Source organism: Aedes aegypti, chromosome 1 (genome assembly GCF_002204515.2).
Source record: "Aedes aegypti strain LVP_AGWG chromosome 1, AaegL5.0 Primary Assembly, whole genome shotgun sequence".
In the NCBI taxonomy this organism is placed as follows: Eukaryota; Metazoa; Arthropoda; class Insecta; order Diptera; family Culicidae; genus Aedes; species Aedes aegypti.
Window position 1 is genome coordinate 17963052 of NC_035107.1, and position 20737 is coordinate 17983788.

Genomic DNA, 20737 nt, shown 5'->3' on the forward strand with positions numbered 1-20737 from the left:
CGCCAGCGCTACCTTGACAGGAATCCGATCCGGTGGCGTGCAACTCCTCCCCCTTCCCCAACCTCGCGATGAATCGGGCAGAATAACGCACACCTTGTTGCATCGCTGCCCGTGACCGCGCGCGGAGTTTGCGCGCAAAGATGAGTCATCATCGTCGTAGTAGCCGCAGTCGACCAACATTTCCACCGTCCAGTGGCAACCATGGCGACGCCATCGGAAGAAATTCTCCGCATGCCAATCGCAATGATGTTGCACGCTGCCGCCTGGCATGGTCTACTACAAGCGAACACACCTCTATCAAGGTATACCACCTACTTATGGCAAACAGTCGCGCGAATGGTACTGCTCGAGAGGTTGTTGGCACTCGATTCAAGCACGTGGGCCATCACGAAACGCGCGAGACTGAGGTTAATCATTAACCCTTCCACCAGGTTTTGATCGACTTGAATGTCGGTGAAATCCCACGATTTACGATCCAGTTGATGGGTGGCGCCCCGAGTCGGAATCGAACCGGTATGCCAACGTAGGTGGAACATTAGTCACGATCCCTATTTTGAGAAAGGGGAGATTATGTTGTCTGCAAGCTAGCCGAATGTTGGCAATGCAGCAAAACTGCCGATATGATGGGGTATGACAAATCTAGTTGAATGGGGACAACAAGATGATTCGCGCTCCATTCAGTGGGGTATCCGGTTGAGCAAATTGAAGGACAATTTCGCTGAACAGTATGAACTGTTGTCACGGCGATAGGTCGATTATGAGTCATTCGTTGCAAAGATAGACCCTGTTGTGCGTTGCAGAAGTCCAATCTCAATTCCGTTATTTCCGTATTGCAACGCAATGCGGTGACCGGTTTTGATTGATCTATCTGTAGATGTATGTTTGTGATCGGCAGAACAGGTTCTTGTCCGGAGCAGCTGTTGATTGGTGCGAACCAGAACCTATTATTTCACGATCAAGGTCGTATAAAAGAAGATATGAGAAGGCAACTCGTCGTGTTTAGTATATTGGAAGGTCTCTTAAGGTGAAACATCTCGGAATCTAAATATGGCCGGCACAATGGCCGACTTGTCCCCCTACTCACGTTTTTAAAGGCACAAAACTGGAGAAATAGTTGGCAAACCTTTCTGATCTTCTTATTTTAAGCTTTCTGCTAGTGCACAAAGCCAAAATAAAAAGTACACTGTTGTTGGATGCTTTCTTCGCGAGATTTGTGCCTTTGAAGTTTTAGTGAAGTCTAAGAAGTTGATTCCAAACTGTTTCACCTAAACATTCTAATTTGCTGACTTTCTGGAACAGCCTTTGAGACAGACATTATTTGCACCTGAGGGATTCCACGGAGGCATGCAAGTCGATTCTGATCGACCATTTCAAAAATATCTGAAACTCAGTTGTTGTCGGTGCATCTAGTAATTCCTCAGTTGTTGTTGTTTTCGAACTTCCTGCAACCTGATCCACCGATGATGTACAGATTGCCCGTTTGTCAACGTTTAAACGGCAGGACGTACAAATGCGTAAATTTGTATTCAATGTAGACATTGGAGCATAACCAGCCGCTTTCAGTTTATCTATGGTGCTTTCGGTGAGATTTCGTAGCTCTTTCGAACACTTTTTTTCTGCAAACGGCCTGCAACAGTTGAGAAAGCGACTACTCATGTTGCTCGTTAGATTTTAATAAACAAAATCACTTTTAAGTTTTTACTGACTAGTTTGGTGTCGTTTGCTTGACTGAAGAAACATTTTACAATTAAATCTTTTATAACCATAGTGGTAGTATATTTTTAGCTTTTTCGTGAGTATGTTCATGGTATGTACCTATCATGTTTTTGATGTTGTTGAAGTTACTCGCTTTCTCCCAAATATGATTAACAAAGTCTATTCTCTACCAAGGCGGGTCTATACCCAGGTGTAATCAGATTTTAACTTTATGGAGAAAACCAGCGCCGAGAAAACCGACCTGCTTTACGTATACTAGATCACCTGGGTATAGACCCGCCTTGTTCTCTACGAGGTAAACTTTTTGCAGGTAAACTAGTCGTATACCTGTATAGAAAACTTTTTTTGTAGCTTTTGTCTTCAATATTAGATTTCTTATAGGTTTCTTTTATCAAAAGGTTTCAACACTATTGAGAGAATTTTTCTTCAGTTACGTACAATAAAAAATATGACACTATCAAGACTTTAGATCACAACACTGGATCGCGTCTAACTTTCTAATAGATGCTATAATAGTTATGAATAATTAAATAAAATATCATGAAAACAACTTGTTAACCTCATGTGGTACCCTTAACAAAAAAATCAGCAACAAACTGCGGTCCTAAAAAAATTAACAACGAAAAAAAAAAATTCACTAAGTGTCAAATTTGTGAAATATTTGAAATGTCATAACTTTTTTGTTTATTGGCTTACCATCACCAAATTTTTATGGTAGATAGCTAATATAATGGACCGTTGTCCCTCAAAAAATTATGTTGGTATTCCGATAGGGTTTTGAGATATTTGAGTTTTTGTGACAAAAATGATGTTTTTTAATGCAAAAAAAAAAAAATTTTTACTGTGTGTATTTTTTTTTGGAATCTTTATTTAGTTGTGTAACAATCGAACGAACCGTTTTTGCAGCAGGTTGTGCAGCTTTTTGAATATTTTTGAACCATTTTCACATACACCCTTTTGAAAAGTTAGTCGTGACTCAACTTGAAGATTTGATATCGGAAAATGACGATTTAGATGGAACTGGAAAACTGTGCAAAGTTTTAGCTCAATAGAAAAAAAAAAAATGAATTAAAAAATTTACCAAATTTTGGTGCTGTTGCTTGGAATCACTCATCTTGTTCAACGGACACACAGTTTCCCTGGGTCATCTTTTAACTTTTGCGCCCTGTCCTATTTTCCACAACCAAATTTTCGTGATCTTTTGGCTCTTTTTTTTAATTTCTTTATTAGTATAATTCCAAACATTACATTCATTTCTTATATCTAGGTGTTCTGTGTTATTAGACAACACTATCATCCTAATTTGGTAAAACAAATTTAAGATTTAATTATCATTTTGTTAACAACATATTACATTTCATTTGCCGTAGCAGTTCAGATTTTTTACAGGTGAGTTGATTTCACCTGCTTATAAGAGAAAAAAAACGCTTTGAATATACTTAACCTAAACATATAACGCATTAATCGTGGCAATTTTGCCTGAAATTATTTATTATTTTATTTGACATTTGTTCTAATGTTTCAACATTGGATATTCTATGTAACTCATTGGTACTATACCACGGAGGAAGCCTCAGAATCATTTTCAAAATTTTATTTTGAATTCTCTGCAGAGCTTTCTTCCTGGTATTACAACAGCTAGTCCATATTGGTACAGCATACAACATGGCTGGCCTGAAAATTTGTTTGAATATCAAAAGCTTGTTCTTAAGGCAAAGTTTTGATTTTCTATTAATAAGGGGATAAAGACATTTTACATATTTATTACATTTGGCTTGAATGCCCTCAATGTGATTTTTGAAAGTTAAAGTCTTATCTAGCATGAGCCCTAGATACTTAACTTCATCTGACCAATTTATTGGAACCCCTCTCATCGTGACAATATGTCTACTTGAAGGTTTCAAATAAAGAGCTTTTGGTTTATGTGGGAATATTATTAGGTGAGTTTTGGAAGCATTAAGAGAAATCTTCCATTTTTGCAAGTATGAAGAAAAAATATCCAAACTTTTTGCAATCGACTACAGATGACACGCAGGCTTCGTCCTTTGGCGGAGAGGCCTGTGTCATCCGCAAACAAAGATTTTTGACATCCCTGAGGTAACTCAGGTAAGTCAGATGTGAAAATATTGTATAATATTGGTCCCAAAATGCTGCCTTGAGGAACACCAGCTCTTACAAGAAGTCTTTCAGATCTGGAGTTCTGATAATTAACCTGAAGTGTATGTACGATTTGACAGATAACTTTGAATTATTCTAACAATGTATGTTGGAAAATTAAAGTTTTTTAATTTTACAATCAAACCATCATGCCAAACACTGTCGAATGCTTTTTCTATGTCTAAAATAGCAAGACCAGTAGAATAGCCTTCAGATTTGTTGGAACGGATCAAATTTGTTACACGTAAAAGTTGATGAGTGGTCGAATGTCCATGGCGGAATCCGAACTGTTCATTGGCAAAAATTGAATTTTCGTTGATGTGGGCCATCATTCTGTTCAAAATAACCTTTTCAAAAAGTTTACTGATGGAGGAAAGCAAACTGATTGGACGATAGCTAGAAGCTTCTGCAGGATTTTTGTCTGGTTTTAAAATTGGAACAACCTTAGCATTTTTCCATTTATCAGGAAAATATGCTAATTGAAAACATTTGTTAAATATATCAACTAAAAATGATAAGCTACTTTCTGGAAGTTTCTTGATGAGGATGTAGAAAATACCATCATCGCCAGGAGCTTTCATATTTTTGATTTTTTAAATAATAGTTCTCACTTCTTCCAAATCAGTCTCCCAGGCATTTTCGAAAACGTTCTCTTGATTGAGAATATTTTCGAACTCCTGAGTAACTTCATTTTCAATTGGACTAGTAAGTCCTAAATTAAAATTGTGCGCACTTTCAAACTGCATAGCAAGTTTTTGAGCTTTTTCGCAATTAGTTAGTAATAATTTGTTTTCCTCTTTCAATGCCGGTATTGGCTTCTGAGGTTTTTTCAAGATTTAAGATAATTTCTAAAATGGCTTAGAACCAGGGTCTAATTGAGAAATCTTATTTTCAAAATTTTTGTTGCTTAATTGTGAAAAACGCCTATAAATGATGATTGCAACTCCCCCACATGCCCCATCAAGTCGATCGTTACGATAAACAAAAAAGTTAGGATCTCTTTTATGTTTAGATCCAGGTTTTAAATACGTTTCGGTAATAGCTGCTAAATGCACGTTATTAACTGTAAGAAAATTAAACAGCTCGTCCTCTTTACCATTCAAAGAACGAGCATTCCAATTTAAAATATTTTAATTATTATTTGGATCCATTAGAAAAACGTAATCCAATAACAATTTGATTTGTAAATTTTACACCAACTTGGACTGCTTCAGTCATAGTGGTGGCTTTGAACATTGCATCAATCATTAGATTCAATTGTTCAGTTAGATGATTTCCCATTGGAGTTTTCGGTAGACGAAGAAGCGGGGTAGGAGTTACCTGTGGCGGTAGGGTTTTTTCCATTTGATTTGAAACAAGTAGAATGGGTACTCATGGAACGGGGGAGGAGTTCAAATTTTTTGCTACGATATCGGCAAAGGATTTACCGTGGGTAGATACATTCGAAATTGAAAGATTCGAACGGCTACCCGACGGATTAAAATTAGTTTGTGAATGAGCATGATTATGATCTTCCTGAATACCCATTCATGATCAAGCGATCGTTAACTGAAAAATGAGTATTGTTCGATATTCTACCAGGGAAATTCCGGAAACGACCGTTATCGTAACGGATATTATCCTTCATCTGCCTGGCACGAGCCTCAATGACTCTTTTGCGTGAAGGGCAATTCCAAAAATTTGACTTATGATTAGCCTCGCAAATAGAGCATATGAACTTGGTGGTATCTTCCTTCACTGGACAGACGTCCTTGGCGTGAGAAGAACCTCCGCAAATCATGCATTTAGCATCCATGCGACAATTTTTTGTACCATGACCCCACTTTTGGCACCGACGGCACTGAGTGGGGTTCTGGTAATTTCCTCCAGGTTTCTGGAAATGTTCCCATGTCACACGGACATCAAACAGAAGTTTTGTTTTTTCTAAAGCTTTAATATTATTTAGTTCTTTTTTTGTTAAGGTGAAGATATATCGAAGCCAAACCTCAAATTTGAAAAAGCACAAATCTGGAGAACTAAACATCCGTTTAAGCTGAAAACTTAATCGATTGATCACCAGCTGGTGGTGACCAATTGATTAAGTTTTCAGCTCAAATGGGTGTTCGGTTCTCCAGATTTGTGCTCCTGAAAATTTGAAGTTTGGCTTCGATTCATCTTTACCTTAAAGTGAACTAAATTAAATTCTTGAGAAAGCCCTTTCCGAACAATGCCAGGATGTGTTCTCTTTTTCATAATGATTACTTGGACTGGGAAATATCCAAGTAAATCATTTATTCCATTTTTGATCTTTTCAGGTGATTTATAGTCACTTGAGAGACCTTTCAAGACGACTTTGAACAAACGTTCAGTTTTGTCGTCATAAGTAAAAAATTTGTGCTTCTTCTCTTCAAGACGTTTGAGAAGAAGTTCGCGATCTTTAGGAGTTTCTGGCAAAACGCGACAGTCTCCTTTCTTTGCGATTTGGAAGGAAATCTTGATTCCCCTAATGGAGTTCAAGATCTCCTGCCTAAATCCCCCAAATTCGGAACAACTGACCACGATAGGCGGCACTCTTTGCTTTCTCACTTGAATCAAAGAGCCTGGGCTAGACGCTGCTTCGATTTGGTGTTCGGAAAATTTGTCTAGAGCATCGAACTGATTGCTCATTTCGATACAATTATTCATTTCACCCTTGGGAGAAACTTCGCATTCCGGGGAAGCGTCCTTTCTTCCATTCTTGCCACGTGTAGTGACAGTTTTAAAACCCACTTTTTTGGAAGGAAGTAGTGAATTCAGAGATTCACCCTTCCTTTTGTTAGTTGTTGATACCATGTTTAGTTAATAAACGAGAAAGACGTGACCTTCGAGAGGTTTTTTCCCTAGACGGTGTCCAAGAAGGATTACCACCGCTAGCTTTCGCCAACGGGTCCAACGAAAAATCGAAGGCACGGGTCCAAACAAGGATCGTAAAGGGATCGATAGTAGAAAAAAAAGTACTGAAAAGTACTGTTTTGGTAGCACTGAAAAGTATCGTTTTGAATTTTAGCACTGAAAAGTACTGTTTTATTGCTTTAGGTAGTTTTTAAGAAAACTTCCAAGAGCAGAGAGAATTCGTGTACGCACAGCACAAAGATACGATGCGCACTGAACAGTAGAAGTGTTACTCAGCAGTGTGGAGTAGGTTTTCTCCATAATTTGGAGCATGGTTTCTCTAGAGTTTATTTTGAGTTTGAAGCATGATTTCTGATCTTGAAGCAAAACACAACTTGAGAAGAATTGTTCAGATATTTGCAGATGAATTGGTTCAGAGCTTGATGAATGATTGTTCCAAAGCTAGCAACTGGATTCCACTAAAATTCGGATCAGCATTGCTGTAGAATTAAAAGCAAAAATCATCAACTTCTTGAAAAACAATTGCCCCCTCCTTGAACTAGTATTGATCTGAAATTGGTAAAACTAGTAATACAATTGTGCTTATTCTACACGGCCGCTCACAACGAGCCGCTCTCACCGCGAGTGACGTGAGACGACTAATGTTAATCAAATGGGAGCGAGTCGACAATTGTCACCTCATTCGACTCGTGTCACTTCACACGCCGCGCAGAATAGGCACGAATTTCTCTAAAACTTCTTAAAATTAGCTTGTCTAAACTGATCGAATACTTGCTCAAGATTTCAAGATTGCTCAAGAGTTGTGACTGCTATTAGAGTTTGAACATAACTGCTTCTGATCTTAGAGCAGAATATAGATTGAGCAAAACTGCTCATGTACGTTATCGTTGGTCGTCGACCCTATGAGGTAGCTGTAATCTTTTTTTAGCCCTCAACCATTCCAAGTGAACTTCCTTCATTACTGTTGGAGGTCAATTTACAGGAATTATACTCTAATAATAACCGATATAATCAAGAAGCCACTTATTCGAACATTGATAAGAAATGACACTTGTTATTGATAAGAGTGCCATTCCACACTACCTCACGAAAATAACGCGAATTGGCATGCGATGTGGGTATGAATCATTTATAACGCCTCGTCGACTTCCGTCAGGTCATCCCCAATAATTTACCTACGTATCTGATGATGTGCCCAGACAAGGGCGCACAAAATCACGTGCGCCTTCTACGAAGTTCATCAACTCACGTAAAGATCGTAAGAGTCTCAATTGCTTTTTGTCTAAAAATCATAACAATGCCTAATAGATCCATTCATAATAGGTTTGGTAATCAACATTCTTTGAAGGATTACAAAAAATCGTTCGCGTCGATCATGATAAATGATTGAATCAAACGCCCGATCTTCATCGGGCAAGAAACTAGTTATACAAGACACGAAAGAAGTTGGGAACAATAACACGTACCCATTATTACAATTTATACCACGCCGTTAGCAACGATACGGATCTCAAACCGATATGATAGGTGACGGTCGTACGTAATTAGTCATAGCGCTTCTATCCGACATCGGGACGCAATAAACGCGAACAAAAGAAATTGCATTTTCTCCACGTGATGTGCCTTTGCATTGCCTAATGCTAGGTCAAAAGTGGAATAACTGTCGCCATTATTGGAAGCATGATTCGTAAACCATCTTCTTTTTCTTGGCATTACGTCCGCTCAGGGACACTGTTTTTCGGCGTAGTTTTCCAGAAGTATTTCTACAATTGTTAAATAAGAGCTTTCTTTGCCAATGTACTTGTTTTCCTGGCCAATATCCCATAAACCTAATTTTGAGCGAATCTTCAGCAGAGCTTAGGACACGTTTTTAAAAAAATCTTGGGGAAATCCCCAAACTTGTGAAAAAAATCCGAAAAGAAACCATGAAAGAATCCTATAATTCCTAAAATCTCATGACGCGGATTTGGAAAACTTCTAAGAAAAGTGTGCAACTTGAGCAATATCTAAATGGAGTATTTGAAATTTCTCAATGATCTTTAGGTATTTTATTCCCTGAAAACAAATCACCTAAGAATGTTATGGAGGAAAAGAAAGACTCTAGATCAATTACTGAAGGACTTGCTTGAAAAATGCACGCTTTGTTTGACCTTTAGAATACCAACCCTCCCTCCTCTTTCCGCTACGTCAAACTTTTTAACCCCAAAAGCCTAAGATGAGTGATGGACCAACGATTTCTACAGTAATTTGTAGAGTATTTCTGATAGGTTTTCTGTTAGACATTCTAGAGGAATTGGAAGATTTGATTTCAGGTGAAATATTTACAAGAACGATGTGTGACAGGATTCTTGGAGATTTTACTCACAAGATCCTTGCTTGCGTATTCCTGGCGAATCTTAGGAGTGATTTCTGATAAAATGTTTAGCGAAAACCTGAATTTAAGTACAACGTTTTTCAATGGACTAGCCTATGACGCATTTCTTCTATAAGGATTGAAGTCGGAGATAATCATTACAAAATTTAATCCAAAAATGTTGTTCGGAACACAGCAGTTCAATATTGAACAACTTTGGCCTAGAATTGAATTGTGAACTGAAACTACAATCTTTTTACTCCGATTAGAACTTTTATTCCAGGCCAGAACCTCTAGGGGGAACGCTTCAGATAAGCATTACATCACGTACTGCAAGCCAAACAAATGAGATAGGTACCTTTTCACTTATCACATGGACCTAGAAGAATCGTAAGAGAAGGGGAAACCACATTCCTCGAGCATGACACTCAAAACACCTTCGAACATTGTGTTTGTGTAATACGCGATGGAATGTTTTGGTCGCGCGTCGCAGTACAGAACAAACATCAACACATTGTGAAAGTACCTTAAAATGCACTTTCACAACCGATTCATTGTACTTAGGTTGAAGCGAAGGTCTCCAGCCAAGGGCAATCGACACCTATAGCAGATAAGATATCAAACAAAGGTTCGTTACTTACATCATCGTAGAAACAGCCATTCGCGCAATCCACCTCCCGTTTCACGTCCTTACTGATGACGTTGTAGCGTTCATTTTCGTTGGGGTATACCATGCGGTTGGCACTGTTACCGCCACCACGGATGCGTCGCCCATAGTAGGCGTTGCCTTCCAGGGGTTCCAAAGCCGTACCCTGCGCCCACTGGGCAAAAACACTGATCAGGACCAGCAAAGCCGCCGCAAGGCTTGCTTTGTGCACTTGAAATCGCTTCATTTTCTTCTTTCTTCGTACACCAAACACTGACGACACCTCTCGAGTGTACACTGCACTATAATCTCGTTTCAATTCGTCCTCTTTTGCGAACACGAAACGCACCTCGGAAAACACGATAATTGCACTTGGGCGCGCTCGCTTGTCTCACTGAAAGCGTGTGCGATATCTTGAACCAATTAGCCATGCAGCATCATCAGCATCTTGTGAGGGTTGCTTCTTGACTCTCTCTCTGTCTTGAATCTCCAACTAAAAATAACACAAAACAAATCAAAAACCATGCTCGTAAAATATCGATCCTTTTCCGATCGATTCGCGCGGTTGGGGGCGAGTGTTGATCGGTGCGAACAATTCACGCGGGATTTTTGCACTACTTTCGGGCCGCGAACGTGTAAACACAATCTCAGGGATGGTAGCAGGTATCTTTTTAAAGACTTGATCACTATTTTATTTTAAATCACTCAAAAGTATATATTTTCACTGGAAGGTCTTTAAAGTTTATTTTTAAACGAAAGTGGTCTCTATAATTACTTTTTTGTTAAATAAATGTAAACGGAATTAAACTATATCATTTAATTCCACTAGAGTTTGTATCCTTTGACAAATGCGTGTATTTTGACCTCAACTATAAGGCCGTCTTCAATATTGTGTACTAGACCTGACTAAGTCGAGTGTCCAGTCAAAATCTGTTTTCCAATTCCCGGATTTTACCCGAATGCCTATACATTTGTAAACGGATGACAAAATTATCCTGCGACTAGCTAGGGTTTCAATGCTAGTAATGGACCCCTTAGTAGCTGAAATTCATTCTCGACGCTTTTCCGCAATGATATCTCAGATGGATATACGTTATGTGGAGTCTAACAACAAGTTCAATGTCTTTACTTCATAGTACGCCTATGAAACATACAAAATCATTCGATTTTTCCAGCGAAATATACGTTTGGAAAACTGTTGTCCGAATGCCTATTATGGATCCTCCCGGGGTCCATAATAGGAATGTTTACAAATTTGACGTTTCCTATTATGAACCCTTTATTCGATTCCCATGTAATCCGGCTCGCTTTCGACGTGCCTATTATGGACCCACCTGAAAATGCGTATTATGGACCCTCTTGTGTGGTTTCATTCACCAAACTGTTCAGATATCTGTATTTTTGCGTCTCAAACCAAATATTTTGCCTGAAACTGCTGACTAACAATGTAATCGAAGTTCCCCGGTGGATTTTCATCGGAATAAAGTTGCTTTGAGTGTTAATTTTATGTTTTTCTGTAGGGGGTCCATAATACGCAAAAGGTCCATAACCGGCATCGACTCCCTATTTTCTAGACGTTTGATAGAAATTTTTGAAATATTTTGACTTACAAAACATTTGTTTTCTCTGCGTTTCAAAATATTTGCTTCCCTTCCCAAATATTGTTATTATCGAACACAAATTGAAGATATTTGATCAAATAAACTAAGTCTTTCAAGAAAAAATGTGATAAGAACTCTTTTCACTATCCCGGGTTTCTAAATTTAGACTATAGTTCCACAAAAGGGAATAGCTTAATAGTCAACCCATTTCCTTCTTAGAATGCTTTTGGAGTTATGCGCTAGACATGGACTATGGCCGTTTTACATTTGATTGTTCTACTATGAAACTGGCCGAAAAAACAATCCTGCAATTTAATTGATCATATTTTTCAATCATTATCCTAACAAATTAATCATGAAAACCTTGCAAGACTTCCCTAGAAGTTAGAGAGATCATCACAATTCATCATGAATTTCAATAGTTTCATCAGATACTATAGGATTTGTCACAGCGATACTTTCAGGATTTTTTAGGGATTTCTCCTATAACATCCTAAAAATGTTCTTGACAATGCCCTGGAAAAATGATTGGGTAAATTATGTTGGAACTTCAATGGAAAATTCTGTTAGACTTTCTAAAATAACTTCTAAAGATATTCTTTGAAATCTTATAAAAAATTAACGGCCATTATGGAGGCAATTCTAAGAAATAAGTGTAGACATCTCAGGAGAAATTATTGCTTCAGTTCTTGAAAATGTCCCCAAACACTGGACAAACTCCAGGACGATCTTCCTGAAGAAATTCTCGGTAGGGTCTCTGGAGTAATTTCTGGGGCTATCCTTGAAAACATCCAGATTCTTGAAGATATCTTGAACAAAGTTTAGGTTAAAGGTCGTTGAATCAACAAAAAATTATTTGGGCATTAGCTTCTGATTAAATTACTGGAAAAAATACTACAACAATACGTGCAGTAATACTTGTAATTTCCAAAAACAGTTCAAAGGAAAAAGTTAGGACGGATTTTCTGAAAAACTCTTATGGATGTATGGTTTTTTTGCATCCAGTTCGGTCTCTTTTAGTTCTCTTATTTGTTCCTGCTGGTCTCTTCTTGGTCTCTATTTTCAAGCATAAGATCTATTAAGTTCCTATTTTGAAGATTGCAAATCTTGAAATTCGAATGAGATCATTCCTAAAGTATCAATGCAATAGGGTAAAGTGCTACTTGGGCACTTGCATGATTCACATGGGGGGTTTTCTGTTTTTTCTCGTTCGAATTGTCTGAAACTTTGCAATAAGAAACGATTCAAAACCAAATTTGAGCTCTGTAGCATACAAAAAACACTGCCGAAGTAAATCCAAAGCGTCAAGAATAGGATCCGGCTCCCAACTTATGTTAAAAACTACCGAAAAAAGCATGTGACAAGCAATCCATCAGAAATTTTGTCAAGAGTCTCGTCAGGAACTAAACAAAAATCTGCCCAGGGATATCTATTACAAAATCTGTAGAAATACATATAAAATACATTCAACGGCCTCATAAGTACTGTGCCATAGATCATGGCCTTGCCAAACTAGTAATCCAAACAAGTCTTCATCAAAAGTCAGTATTATAAGTAACTTATTATCCCGAATATCAGAAGTAAACCTTAGATCTCCTAAAAAATGGTCAAATAACTTTTTGATCACGTTATCGCCAACCTCTACGAATCTACTAAGAATATCATGACAAATCAGCCATGAATCTTTTATAGAGTTCGCTGAAAATCTACTAATTACCATATCAGCGATCTTCAAGAAACTGGTCGTCTCGCTTCCCGTTAGGATTCCTGGAAAGATCTCATTAGAAACTTACCATGAATATTACTCATTAAAAACCTTGCTAGGAATCCCTAATTATTTTTCCTGATTTTTGTCAAAGATCTCAATGATGTTTCATTAAATCCTATCTCAATTTGTTCAACACCTCGCAGCTAGAAATCTACAAAGCATATCACAGGAAACCGAAAAAAGTTTAAGAAAAAATCCGCCAACCTACAGGAAACCAATTATTTATTTACGGGATTGCAAAAACAAAACCATTAACTATCTTTTTAACATTCATCTCTTGGCAAAATTTTCCAGATTCTCCCAATTGAAACCAAGCGGTATTTTTATGTTCGAAAAACATATTTCTCGCATAATTGACGGTCAAGGATCCGTCATCGTAATCATCATCATCGTTGAAACTTCAACAGCAGTTTTTCTGTTCAAAACTGAGATTGATACGACGAAAATGTGTTCACTGTGTTTCGTTTGGAGAATAGCATATAGTGAACACATTTTCATGAAAATTTTCATCATTTTGAACGAAAAAACTGCTTTTGAAAATTCTCAAATTGATGACGGATCCTGCCACCTTAAATGCCATTGGTAATCAAGTGTGTAGGCTTATTATTATTATTATTATTATTAGTCAACGGGCTAAGTAAAGCCCCAATGATAAAACTTAAAATCTAATAGTACACGTTTTAAAAAATTCAACAAATGAACATGTCAACACTAATAGCTTTCACAAACAATAACTTACAAGAACGGACAAATTAGGAAGCACTTGAAAAAAACGAACTAAATCTCGTACGGAGCGAATGACGGGACCAGGGACGAAAATACTCAATCTACCCTCGCCTACATTGATACTTGCTGGGTAGAATCTTCGTTGATTTTTATTTGTTTTTATCCTCGCCTTGACAACACAACAAAGATTGGCAAAGCGCTTGCCGCAAGATTGTCAGTTTCCTTTTACCCTGCTGATACTCAACCGCTTTATGATCATCGGAAGCAAAAAATGATATTCATTCTGGACAGCTTGACTTTTTTACATTCCGCTTCGGGAAGTTGTAATTTTTGCACAAAGCACAGTAAAGACGCGTCAACATCATCGATTCCGTGCATCGGATCGTTCATTACCCGTAAAGCAGCATATATTTTAATTAGTATGAACCTCAATGATAATCAATTTTCTAAAACTGATACTCTTCTGCTTCTGATGATCACAAACACCAGCGACGTACGGGCATCGTTGTTTGTTTTTTCATCTGCTTTTGTGCCATCTTCATTGGTGCAATCATATTGGTGGTGGTGCGGTTACTTTGATGGTGGCATAAATGTCGGTGAATAGGGTCCTAAAGCCCTGTCCCGATTTAAGTGCCAAACGCTTAAGTTTAGGCCAAGAACACATGTTTATTCAATTTTCTAATGTTTTCCGTTGGTTTAAGTCCGAAAAACATTTTTTATGTTTTTTTTAGATTTTGTCACACCCCTTGGCTTAAACTCAAATTTTGGGTGAATTTTGTTTTCCGTGTCCCTTCCGAAATGTCAGATAGGAACAACCCCAGTGTTAAAACTAAAACCGCTGTGGTGTTTTTGTCGACTAAGCGAACGTCAAACATGATCTCAAGTGTCAAGGTTCATTTATGGACTCAATTTTAAAATTAATATTTAAACATGATATAGCCGTTATTTGAGCGGGAAAAATTGCTAAAGTAGTTGAAGTAACATGCTCTTTCGTGTTGTTGAATAAAAACAAGATTTTATCAAACATTTTAGGACCCAATTGAGTATAGTGAGCATGATTTTTTTCGTCCCTGGACGGGACAAATTGAAGTCAAACAAAGTGGCTACTCTGTTGAATACTCGCTGCATGCCATTGATAGCACCGTGAGTGCTGTAGTTTGTTCGCTGAAGCGGCAGTCGCAGCATAGACCTGCTCCTGAGAGCACGAGGTTGGACATTTATGTTGATTTCATTCAAAATATACGGGCAATCAATACGCCCCTGAAGTACGTCCGATAACAGTAACGCTCTTGCCGTATCTCGACGAACCGATAGTGACTCCAGATCGATCAATTGGCAACGACTTTAGTAGCTAAGCAGGCGAAAAGGATCCGACCAAGGTAATCGTCGCAGTGCATATCTCAAGAACCGTCGTTGAACAGACTCGATCCTTAAGACGCCGTTGTTGTAGTGGGGAGTCCAAACAACCGAACAGTATTCCAGAATGGAGCGAGATAGAGAACAGTACAAAGATTTCAGACAGTAAATGTCCGTGAACTCCTTAGCTGTTCTGAAGATGAATCCAAGTACTCTGGAGGCTTTACCAACGGCGTAGTCCACATGTTGTTTGAACGATAGCTGTGCATCCAGGATCACTCCTAAATCCTTGACTTGGCTGACACGTTTCATTTCTTCTCCTGACAATGTATAACTGTGCAATATGTGCTGCTTTTTGCGCGAAAACGAAATAACTGAGCATTTCGACGGGTTCACTTCCATCCGATTTAGATTACACCAATCCGCAAAGGCATTCAGCTGTTGGTGGAGAAAGTAACAGTCGTCGATGGAACGAATACGGAGGTACAATTTGAGGTCATCCGCGTACGATAATCGTGGTCCTTCAATTACCAGGTTCACATCATTGAAGTAGATCAGGAAGATCAATGGTCCCAAGTGACTACCTTGCGGGATTCCCGATGTAGCAGCAAACGAAGAGGAATAACAGTCTCCTATGAGGACGGCTAGGTGTCGACCAGTGAGATACGACTGAAGCCATTGGAGAAAACAGCCATGTATCCCAAGCCGATCAAGTTTAGCGACAGCAACGTTATGATTCAGCTTGTCGAAGGCTGCAGTCAAGTCTGTGTAAATTACATCGGTTTGAAAGCGTTTCGACATACTCTCGGTTATGTATGAAGTTAAACAGAGTAGATTGGTAGCTGTAGAGCGACCTGTCACGAATCCATGCTGATCGACGCTGATGTAAGGTTTACAGTGAGCAAGTAACGGTTCCATCATAACGAGTTCGAACAGCTTTGCAACAGCGCAGAGAGAGGTAATACCACGATAGTTGCCAACATCATGCTTGTTGCCGCTCTTGTGGACAGGGAACATATGTGCGAGCTTCCATGTGGATGGAAATAATCCAAGGGTCAACGAAAGACGAAAAACATGAAGCAGTGGTGAAATTAAGTCGCGCATATGCGTTTTGAGAAATGACAACGGAACACCATCGGGTCCCGGATTATAAGACGTTTTCAGTTTCGAGGAGGCTCTGATGATCATATCCTCGTTAATGTCTACGCTACTCAGGGTTTGGCCGAATTGTGGAACATTAGCGGCGGCGAGTGTGATATGTTCGTCGCTCAATATTTCATCATTGAAAACACTGGCGAATTTATCGGCGAATAGATTGCATATGTCCTGTGGTGAGGAGGCCACGTTTCCATTCAGCGACATACACGACGGCAGTCCAGCTTCACGTCGCTGTTCGTCAACATGCTTCCAAAATTGTTTGGGGCGGTACTTGAGCTTCGTTTGAATACCTCGCTGATATCGAAGAAAGCAATCTTTCGCGGCTTGTTTGTACTCGTTGTTGACCCTCGCGTAGTGGCGTTTAAGTAGCGGAGTGCGGTGTGTGGTGAATTTCTTGAGTGCAGCTTTCTTTTTTGATTTCAATCGGCGGTGCTCGCTGGTTTGCCAGGGCAGACGGAAAGAATGATATTGGACCTTTTTGGGAACATGTCTGTCTAATACGTATGAAAGAACATTGGAGAAAGTTTGTGCTGCCTCTTCGATATCATCTGAATCCAAGATTACGCTCCAATCAAAACTCGAGAGCAATTGAGCAATACCGCGATGGTCGGCCTTACGAAAATCGTAATAGACGACATTAGGTGAAATGACATAATCGCGAGGCAGCTTAGAGCCAATGGCTAGCAACAATGGTGGATGATGGAGGGTAAGTTTCACTAACGGAACAGGAGCCTCGCATAAAAAAGGAGCCGTGTCCTGTGTGCTCACGAAACAAAGATCTAAGCGGCGATTATTCTGATTAGTGACGTAGTTGATTTGAGAGAGTGTGGCAGAACTATAGTTGTCCAAAAGAAAGGAAGCGTTGGAATGAATGACGGAATGACCGATATCTGGATAGAAGAAACCATTGCTTGATTTTTCCCACGAAATCCCCGGCATATTGAAGTCACCTAACACGATAACTTCGTCCTTTGCTTTGGTGGATTCCAATACGGACTAGACCGACTGACAATGCGTTTCGATGAGTTCGCGATCACGTATACGATCAGGAGCAATGTACAATGCGCAGAGAAACAAGCTTCGATCACCGAGTTTAATCGAAGTCCAGACCTGCTCCAAGCAGACCCAAGAGGGACTTTCGACTTTTTTCGTTTTAAGTCTAGAGTTAACGGCTACTAATACGCCTCCACCTGTTATTTTCCGACTATTGTTCCTGTCGCAGCGGAAGACCTCGTAAGCGTTACCGAATATTTGGTGAGTGGTGTAGCTTGTTTCTAGTGAGTGGATTTACACACTATTGAACGATACTACGATGAAGAAAAGATGCTCCTCTATCTCCCAGTGGTGATAGTTTTTATCTTGGCTCATTTATTTGCTTTAAAACAACGAGCTACACACTCGGTTACCAAAGGCTTTTAGGGCGAGTTCATATAAGTTATGCGAGATTTTTCCGGGGTGCTTCCCGTATTTTCCCGGTAATTTGTAGTTCCCGGGTTTTTACCGCTTTTCCCGAATGGATAGATACCCTGCGACTAAGGTATTCCACTAAACTGACCGCCCATACTCGCATAATAGTCTCATACTCTATGGTATGGTATTTCCTATATTTATGGGAAGGTTATGCGAGTATGGGCAGTGGACAGCTCGAAGATTTGTTATCATCATACTTTTAATTTTCCCGCTTGCAGTATATCATGGTGCAAGGTTCTAAAGCAGTAGTTCCCTAAGTTGGCGAATTTTAGTCCGGAAGGGGCGAACATAAAATTAAAATGGGGGGTTTCAAGTTTCAAATAACGATTGGCAATGTTTTATGACTTTTGAAATTAAATGTTTGTTTTAATGGTCTTAGTGTTCATAGATAATTAAAAAACGTGAAACTAGGCATTGTATTGACCTTTTTTTTTCTTAAATTTTGTGTGGATTTGAATAACAAGCTGTATTAGATAATCTTGAAAGTATTTTGAAAGTAAAAAAACGTGATCTAATTACCCATTTTTCATTTAATCAAAATTAAAAGGAAGGAGTCTTCTGAACATGAAGCAAATCTATCTACCTTATGTTGGCTATTCATAATTGTTTTCTAAAATAATCGAATTTTTTAAATTGTTGTTTGAAATTGTATTTGACAGCTGTTAGGTACCATGGCTTAAACCACCATAGACTACGCTTACTCATATAGTTAAACTAAGTTTAAAGCCTAAGCGGTGGTGAAGAAATCGACCTTTAATCAAATATTAATAATCAAATTCTTCTCAATATAAGAACAAGGATAAGGATATGGGAGGAAGAAGAATTGCCTGCTAGCTGACTGAAGGGCCTCGTCTGCCCTTTTTATGAGAAGGGACACAGACTGGAGTGCGCCAATTACCGATGAATAACGCTACTCAGCTTGACTTATGAAATGATGTTCCGTATTTTGTTCAACAGATTGAGGCCGCTGAAGAAGTCCTTCGTCGGCGAATACAAATTGTCGTGAGGGCCGATCAACGACGGATCAAATGTTTACCTTGCGACAAATCCTTGATGAGTTCCGGGAATACAACTTGCAGACTCATCATCATCTGTCCATTGATTTCAAGCCGGCGTTCGATTTAGTAAAGAGAAATGAGGTATGATAGAACACGGTTTTCCGACGAAACTGATTAGACTGTTTCGTACTTCTTTAGATGGATTGAAATCAAGTGTGTGGGTTGCGGATGAAATTCCGATCCTTCGTAGGCTTAGATGGATTGAGGCAATGATATGAGCTTCCAAACCTTTTGTTCAACACTGCCCTCGAAGGAGCTACTAGGAGAGGTGAAAAGGCGTCTTGCAGCTGAGAATAGGAACTTTTACGGGCTCCGTAACTAGCTAAAGTTCCGTAGCCTGCAGACGAAGACAACATTCGCGCTATAAAAGATACTGATCCTTCCCGTTGCTGTATACGGCCATGAATCCTGGAGGTTAAACGAGGTCGACCTGAAAGCGTTTTCGAGCGTAAATTGCTGCGAACAATACTCGTCGGTAAACAAGAAAATGGCATCTGGTGGCGTCGCATCATGAGGTTTTGATTGAAACTTATTGGGTATGGATTAGACTGGCCCAGCTCAGTATGGGAGAAAAATAAAGTTTTATAATTCCACCCCTCTGGATTATTCCTTAGGGTTAGAGGGAGACTTCCTGGAAATTTCAGCTCATTTGGTCGTTTCATGAGCTGGCACAATTGAATTAAAGGTAATATGGGATTTTCAGCTCAAACATATGGGAAACAGCGAATCATCTCCTGTTTGGGTCAGGAACATTGTTGATCGCGTTTGATTGAACTCAGAAGGTCAAAAACACTACTTGACACCATAGCAAACAATATTGTAGAAGGTTGTATGATGATTAAAATTGAGAAAGTTGGTGTTTTAGCTATCTGAAGTAGATTTGCAATATTGCTTAGTATTTCTTCGACATAGCTGGGTGGTAGTGAAATCTTCCTAGGTCAAATGTTTGCAACAATATTGCACTTATTTTCAAACAGATAAACTGCATATCAGGGGGATGGTTCAAAAAACTATTGACCTCAAGGGGTCTGAAGTGAAAAACAGTTTGAGAAACACTGTTTAGAGTATCCAGAAGAAAACTTCAAGAAACTCTCACGCGGCTATTCCATACGTTTTTCAGGAAATTCCTCTCGGCTTCCTCGAGGAATAGCTCACAATGTCTTCTAGTGATTTCTCCAGAGAGTTCTTCAGGAACAATTCGGGGATTCCTCTAGGGAACAGTCCAGAAATTTCTCCCAAAGATCTTCCAAAAAATTGCCTAGTAATTTCTGGTCCTGCGATCATGCCTGCGATTTTTCAATGGGTGCTTTAGAATTAGTTCTTCAAAATTTTCACCAGAAAATCCTTCAGCACTCCAATGCTACTACCTCCAGTAATTACCACAGGAAATTTGAAAGTTTTTCCAAGAACTAATCCAGGTTTCTTCTTCTAATTTTTCCAGTTGTTACTCTAGAGCAGTAATTCCCCCTGGGGCGATTTTCAGGTCTAGGGGGGCGAAAGCCTGCAAAGTTTATTTGGTTGGCGAAAACGTTTACAAGAGAACAATAACCATCATCGTTTTACAAATTTTATAAGCCAGTTCTTCGCTTCTATCATTGTACTTGTATTTGCTATCTGGCATGGTGTGAAATAACTTCCAAGTTCTAAGTGCTACTTGCTCCTTTTTATCGACACCTCTAAGCAGATACCCGGTCAACCAGTCAGTGATTTTCGAAAGCGATCGATATAGATTCGTTTTGAACCGTTAGCGATCGCCATCGTTGGTCAAAGATCTATAAAGAATTATGAAGACTGGTTGGTCGGGTATAGTTAAATGTCGAAAATTGTTAAGCTAAAATCTAAAAGTGTTTTTTGGAC

The 20737-nt window shown here is 39.0% G+C and overlaps 1 protein-coding gene across 2 annotated transcripts in view; it reads right to left on the reverse strand.

Moving 5' to 3' along the window:
• Nucleotides 1-20737, reverse strand: part of LOC5578728 — a 75210-nt gene that overhangs the window by 34588 nt on the left and 19885 nt on the right. For both annotated transcript variants that reach the window (XR_002499174.1, XM_021839047.1), the window contains exon 2: nt 9739-10236. Coding sequence is in view for 1 of the 2 variants with exons in the window: in XM_021839047.1 (XP_021694739.1) it covers nt 9739-9990 (252 nt within the window). In the remaining variant the exon portion in view is untranslated. The remainder of the gene's footprint in view (nt 1-9738; nt 10237-20737) is intronic.